This window comes from Solanum tuberosum, unplaced genomic scaffold (genome assembly GCF_000226075.1).
Source record: "Solanum tuberosum cultivar DM 1-3 516 R44 unplaced genomic scaffold, SolTub_3.0 scf00271, whole genome shotgun sequence".
Classification (NCBI taxonomy): Eukaryota; Viridiplantae; Streptophyta; class Magnoliopsida; order Solanales; family Solanaceae; genus Solanum; species Solanum tuberosum.
Genome location: NW_006239192.1, coordinates 694,094 through 701,433, shown reverse-complemented (window position 1 = coordinate 701,433; position 7,340 = coordinate 694,094). Strand labels below are relative to the sequence as shown.

Sequence of the window (7,340 nt, the reverse complement as noted above, 5' to 3'; positions counted from 1 at the left end):
ACATTGTATTTCTTTTTTAGTTTGTAGTAATTTAAATAGGTATATAATGTATTCGTCACAATTCTATAAATTATGTATTCAATCATAATATATAGAATTGTGACGAATACATTATATACCTATTTAAGTTACTACAAACTAAAAAACAAATATAATATTTTAAAATAAAAATACAAATGATGAGTAAAAGAAAAACAATTGACAAACAAAAATCAATATGAATATAATTATGGTATGAATACAATTTTGTAACCTTCTTATTTGACTTTTGTCTTTCTTCTTCTTCTTCATCTACTATGTTCTTTTTTCCTAAAAATTTTCCATCTGAATCCGTATTCACTTGTGCATTAGTAACCCTATAAGCAAAATTTGAAATTATTAAATATGAATGTATAAAAAATCAAACAATATATGATGTATGTGTGCTAATGTAGTTACTACAATCTACTAAATCTCAAATATGAAAATAAAATTTTTGATAATTTGAATTTTGAAATTATCAAAAATTAGAATGTATTAAATATCAAACAAAATAAACATACATATGAATTTCTAGATTACTCCAAAATACTGAAAAATTAAAAGAAAAATACCCAAAAAAAATTGAAAAAATTGAAAATCATAACTGTTTGATGAATAACTAAACAAAATCACATAAAAATTGAAAAATTCGACTGGAAATCTGTAATATATAGAATCGATGATTTAAACATCAAATCAAAATAAATCAAAATGGATAATGAAAATTACCTTACCAATCGAGAAATCGGCTTGAATTAATAAATAGATTTCATTTAACAATAAAGAAAATTTCTTGATGAACAACAATTTAGCACCTTGAAGAAAGATAAACTTGAAACGTGAAAGGTGGGGGAAGAAACGTGAAAAATGGGGAAGAAACGTGAATGGAGTTGAAAAAAGGTTAATGTGTATTGGTTTAATTTTTTTCTCTTTAAACGGTTATTGATATATAATTTGGTCAAATATAGGACTCTTTCCATAAATAAAATTAATTTTAAATACTAAAATCTAAATACATATTATTTTATAAAAATATTGTCATTCTGTCATTTTAAATAAATATTTTAAAGTGTTGTTATTTTGACTAATTATATTAAGTATTATGACTTAATTGCTAATTTTCCCTTTATGTTATTAAGTCAAAAGTTTGAGTCAATTATCAATATAGTGATTGTTATCTATAGATTGATTACATTTTATTATTTATATATATACTTATAACATAATTAAAAAATACACACAATAAACTATCTAAATAATAAAATAGTTACATTATATATATATATATACTAAATATACTACTTAATACAATATAATACTTACATTATATATATACACACTAAATATACACACAAAATACTATCTATTATAGTATAATACTTACATTATACTATACATATACTTATAATATATACTTAATATACTACTTAATATATATAATGCTTAAATTATATAATATATTTAGGGTGCATCGGTGGGCCATCTACCGGCCTCTTACCGGGCTGAGGCAAAAAAAATTCGAACCAGCCCATTCCACAAAGTAAGGGGGTCGGGTGCCTGTTCGGGCCTAATTGGACACGATCGTTACCAGGCCGACCTTAGTGGGTTCGAAGTCGGACGGACCGGCCCATTTGACAACTTTAAACTAAGTTCAATGATTTTTTAATGATCTCATATGATTATGAACTATGCAATCACCTTAAATGTAAATCTTATGATATCACAATATGTATGTTTTTCTATGCATGAACTATGATATTGTATATGTTTCCCATGAATGCAAGTTATGATACTTGAACTGTAAATTTTATGATGCAACATGAACTCAAGTTATGAGTTATAATTCTTGAAACTTATGAACATGAGCCTTCAGGATAATCTATGGTCACATGAACTTAAGTGAGTTAAATGTTAAATAGAGAAGGCACGAGTCTAAGCGATAAATGTCTGAAAGTACGTGTGTTGATGTAGGTGAAGGATTGTACCGTTGATTAGGGAGACTCCTCAAATAAGAGCTAATTATGGATTCACATGACATGTACGTATGTCTCATATCCCCCAAGATATGAGATGGTTTAGCTAATCAGGTCGAGATTAGCCTTTATGCTCTCACATGCCAATTTATATCAATTATACTATTAGACTCTCACAATAAATTAGAATATGATGAAAGACTTAATACTAAGACAACCTAAATGAGTTGAATCTCTTAGCCCTTATATGTTATGAATATAACTCTATTGGTTGTTTATACGTACATTCATGTTTCATTTTACATATTCTACTATTTTATATGTACTTTCGTCTTTTTTATCGGGAACACTGCTACATTTACATTTTCTACTTATGCAGACTTAGGTACCAAAACAGACTGCTCGCTTGGATCTATATCTTCTGCTATTGATGATCCCTCTCTATTTTTAGAGGCTTAGTATGCAAATTTTCTAGTATTTTATGACTATTTACTTGAGGTATATTGAGAGGCCTATCCCGATTGGCATTTCTCCATTATGTTTAGAGGCTTCGTAGACTTACAATTAGCTATATTCAGTTTTGGGTCTTCGTGTCCCTTTTCATAGATTTCAATATTATGACACATCTTTATGATAAGTACTCCCTCCGTTTCAAAAAGAATTATCTGGTTTGACTTGGCACAAAGTTTTAGAAAATAAAGAAAACTTTTGAATCTTGTGGTCCTAAATTAAAGTTATGTCAAATGTACTAAATTGTCCTTCAATCTTATGGCGTTAAACATGTCACGTGAAAAGCTGAAATTAAAATGTTACCAAAAAAGGAAAGATGTTATTCTTTTTGAAACAGACTAAAAAGGAAAGGAGGTCATTCTTTTTGAAACGGAGGGAGTATTTCTTTTACAAGGCTTGTCTCTTCAAATACTTTTAAAATTATGTTTTCGTCCATGTCTAGATGTATGCTCATATTTCATGTCATGTTAGAGTACGCTTGGGCTAACAATGACATCAAAGTTGGTCTCGCCTAGAGCGTGATAAGTGCCTATGTGTGTCTTTGTGGTTTGAGGTTAGAAGAAATTTTGGTGTTTCTTTCGATTGGTAATCAAACACTCATATGTCCCTTAGATAGGACAAAACACCCATTTGGTGGTAGCGATAGTTCCGCTTGTGGTCTTTTAAGCCATTGATCTAACAGCGCCATTTTCTATTTTATTACGACTTCCAAAGGATATGCAAAATAAAAATAATTATGGTTTGCACCAAGTATTACTAGATCTAGAAGGCAAAAAAATAATGTCCAAACAAAAATTCTTGGATAAAACTTCAATTTGTGGCCATCCTTTAATATTCCCAAAATGTAAAATAACAACTCTTCTATCGATAGAAAGAAGATAGCACACTTAACTCTCTGTCCAAGCAGAGCAACCAACAACAACAACAAAAAACTTCATCTAATTTCCCTACCTCTATCTTATTACAATGAATGACACAGTGGACAAGCTGGTAATTTTCTTAGCAAAGAGAGATGGAATCGACAAGCTTGTCAAGACTTTCCAGTACGTCTCCAAGCTCGTAAATTGGCACGTCGAGACGACGTACCCTGACATAGCCACTCGAGCCAAGCAATGGGAAGTGGCCTCTGGCCTCAGCCGAAAAGCCTTTAGGACAGGTCGATCCCTCACAGGATTCAACGCTCTCCGAAGAAGCCCGGGGACTTCCCCAGGTTTCAGGTTGCTAGCAGTTCTCGCCAATTCAGGGGAAATGGTTTATTTCTTCTTCGACCATTTCCTCTGGCTGGCGAGAATTGGAGTAATCGACCCCAAATATGCAAAAAGGATGAGCTTTATTTCTGCATTTGGTGAGTCTGTTGGATACGTGTTTTTCGTTATTTCGGATTTTATTCTCATTACAAGGGGATTAAAAGCAGAGAGGAGGTTATTGATTGAAGAGAAGGATTCTAAAGAAACAGAAGGGGAAATTAAGAAAATTAGAATGGATAGAATAATGAGATTGATGGGTGTGGCTGCTAATATTGCTGACCTTATAATAGCCATAGCTGAAATTGAACCAAATCCATTCTGCAACCATACAGTTACTTTAGGCATTAGTGGTTTAGTTTCTGCATGGGCTGGTTGGTATAGAAACTGGCCCTCCTGAACATAAATATGATGAAAATTTTCAAAAAAGTTATTTTATGAATGTAACAAACTTCAGTTATTATATGATGAAACGCTGCAATTTACTATTCGAAAATTTTGTTGCATGACTTTATATTCATTGCTTAAGATTTTTTACATTATCAGATCGTTTAAACCATCAATAATTAAGAGAAGTGGTCTATATTACGCATCATCATGAGCAGTGGCGTAGCCACCCTTATGTCAGGGTGTCCAATTGGACACCCTTCGTCAGAAAATTATACAGTATAGTATATACAAGTAAAATGATAAACAAAGTGGCTAAATAACATATTTTGGACACCCTTGACACAACAATATGATGTAGCCTAGTAATTTTAGGCGCTTTGAAAAGTAAAAATACACGAACTTAAATTCGAAGCACATTCACATGGATTTATACACTTTGTTTTGGCCTTTCTTGTTTATTTAAACATACAGAGGACCAACAACCAAAACCTATGTATAATAAGCAATTTTAGCTAAAAGTTTACACAACCACTATAAAAATATGACATACACGACTCTTTTTTAAAAAAAAACATGTGTGGAAGAAGAAAAAGGCCTCCTTTTCCTAATTTACATAATTTTTCTCCTAATTGCGATTTGGGAGAAGAAAAAAGGCTTCCTTTTCCTAATTTTATTCGGTCACATACATACTATTAAAGTAGAATTTTCACAATTTCCTAATTTGACATTGTTTATGCAAAACAAATTTTCCCATCAACTCTTTCTTTTTTTCGTTTTTTACTTCCTACTTCAACTAGGACAGTAAAAACCTAAGCTTTATAAATTAAGCCCTTCAAACCTCTCCGACATTATAATTATTCAAATCTCTTTTCAATAATAATCTCAACAAAACAACTTAACATCTCTTATTCAAATATATATTGATCATCATGTCTTCTTCAACAAAGTTTTTAACTCTAAAGACTTGCGATGGTAAGGAATTTGTACTCGACGAGACAATAGCTGTAAGGTCACAAACTATCAAGAATATGGTTGAAGACGACTGTGTTTCAAATGTCATTCCCCTGCCTAATGTCGATAGCAAAACAATGACCAAAGTGATTGAATACTGGAAGAAACATTCAGAGGAAGACGTCTCCAAAGACATGTTGATGGAATTTGACAAGGCTTTTGTGAAGGTGCACCACTTGATTTTGCATGCTCTTATCTTAGCTGCTAATTTTCTTAACGATAAGGAGATATTGGATATGATGTGTCAAGAAGTTGCCGATAGAATTAAAGGGAAAACACCAGAAGAAATACGTAAAGAATTTGATATCAAGAATGATTTTACTCCAGAGGAAGAAGAGGAGATCCGAAAAGAGAATGCTTGGGCTTTTGAATGATTTTATAACATTACTGTTATTTTTTGTTCTTTTTTTATTATTATTTTAGAATTAAAACGGTCTAGTTAGCTATATCTTTTATTTATTTATTTAGTTCTATATTTTGTTGTTCATTTTTATAGAATTGTTCTTTGATTTTGATTGATTTAAAATACTAGGACCTTCTCTCGCTCTTCACCTCTTTCGTGTCACCATGACTAGCCATAATTTCTATCATAGAACATATCGATATGAATAAAAGATCAAAATTAAAAAAGGAAAAAAACATGAATTTTGTAATTAAAAAATTAAAAAGATGGGGCAAGTGCATGTATAATATTAAGTTAATGCATGGACATATTTTATCTAGCAATATCAAGAAGATGCAAACTAACATCTTCCTCCTATTTGATAAGAACATTAATCTTGAGCGTATTTAAAAATTTTATATCACAATGACTCAATTGATGCCTAGATTGAGTCCGTACTGAAGCCATACACAATTAATGAGTATATGTTGATTCAGTGTCAAAATCTATCGTAGAAAATATTTGTTGAAATTGTAAAAATTTGATAACTAGTAGTGAAATCCTATTGATATTATTAACAATCGAAAAATGATAATTCTTTGATAGATTCCTTTAATCAATCATTCTTGAAGTGACTATTTGTATGGCATGCTATGAATTGATTTGAAGAAAAAAAAATTATTTATAGAAAATGTATTGATACTTTCACACATCTTGTTATCAATTTTGTCCCCGCAAGTATGTTACTTTCATGTTCATCATTTAAATATAGGTAAAAAGGAAGAAAGTATATATTTTTCTATTATATTAGAAAAAACTTGTTTCAACATGCCTATCTCTGTTTTATTGATCCGAAACGTATTTGAGCCACAAAGAGATAAAATTGATCAAAATAAGTCATAATTCTAGAAAGTAAATAAAATAAGCTTTGTAGTTTTTTCTTCTGTTTTATCTAAAAATACAAACGTCTATATTTTAACATAAAACGAAACTTTCTTTTCCACTTTATTAAGTGTAACTTTTTCTTACACTCAATATTGCAGATTTTATTAATTTATTTTGTCTTTTCTCCTCAAGTCTAGATTTGTCACGACCCAGACCGTCGTGATTGGCACCCACACTAACCCTCCGGTGGGAGAACCACTACTATAACCCAAACCAAGCAACTAAACAAAAAACTAAAGCATTTAAGGATATAAAAACATGAATAATATCTAAAAACTGAAGTTCCCATAAACTTCCCAAAGATCTAACAACTAACAGTGAGAAAAAATACACCTAGAACCTGAAAGTCAATGTACCAAAACATCTAAAGTTCAACAAGTCTAAACAATAAGGGATACAACCCCATACTAATGAACTAAAACTTAATTAGAAAGTCTAAGTTCGAAATGGTGGACACAGACGAAAGGAGAACTCATAGCAGCCTGGAAGAACTGGCTCACCCTTGAATTCGAACGATCACTGATCTTCTAAGCAAGGTTTGTCAGTAGCCACTTGAAGATGTCATGTACTCAACAAAGAAATAGCAAGTGCAGTATCAGTACACAACCACAGTGTACTGGTATGATCACTCGACTATCCCATTAAGTGTAACATATATAAGCCATTACAACAATATAATCACATGCACATATCGAACATATACAATATTATCAACATTTACGAACAACGAACAACTTCATATTTCTCAAAATAAACAATTATGACAAGTCATTGGTCCTCTCATGGAACCCAAACCCAAAACATTTAGCATACCGGAACGTGTTATCCGATCCAATGATTATGCCAGAACGTGGCAACCGATCC

The 7,340-nt window shown here is 31.2% G+C and overlaps 2 protein-coding genes across 2 annotated transcripts; both read left to right on the top strand.

The window, feature by feature from the left end:
• The first annotated feature begins 3,291 nt into the window (after positions 1-3,291).
• On the top strand, positions 3,292-4,244 carry LOC102597130 (peroxisomal membrane protein 11B). Its single transcript, XM_006358192.2, has one exon. The coding sequence runs from the start codon at positions 3,471-3,473 to the stop codon at positions 4,146-4,148; it is 678 nt and encodes a 225-aa protein (XP_006358254.1). The 5' UTR covers positions 3,292-3,470; the 3' UTR covers positions 4,149-4,244.
• Positions 4,245-5,062: 818 nt separating this feature from the next.
• Positions 5,063-5,523, top strand: LOC102596809 (SKP1-like protein 1A). The gene has a single exon (XM_006358191.1). The coding sequence runs from the start codon at positions 5,068-5,070 to the stop codon at positions 5,521-5,523; it is 456 nt and encodes a 151-aa protein (XP_006358253.1). The 5' UTR covers positions 5,063-5,067.
• Positions 5,524-7,340: the final 1,817 nt, after the last annotated feature.

Coding starts and splice junctions, on each gene's coding strand:
- LOC102597130 (XM_006358192.2), top strand. CDS start 3,471: ATGAATGACACAGTGGACAAGCTGGTAATTTTCTTAGCAAAGAGAGAT.
- LOC102596809 (XM_006358191.1), top strand. CDS start 5,068: ATGTCTTCTTCAACAAAGTTTTTAACTCTAAAGACTTGCGATGGTAAG.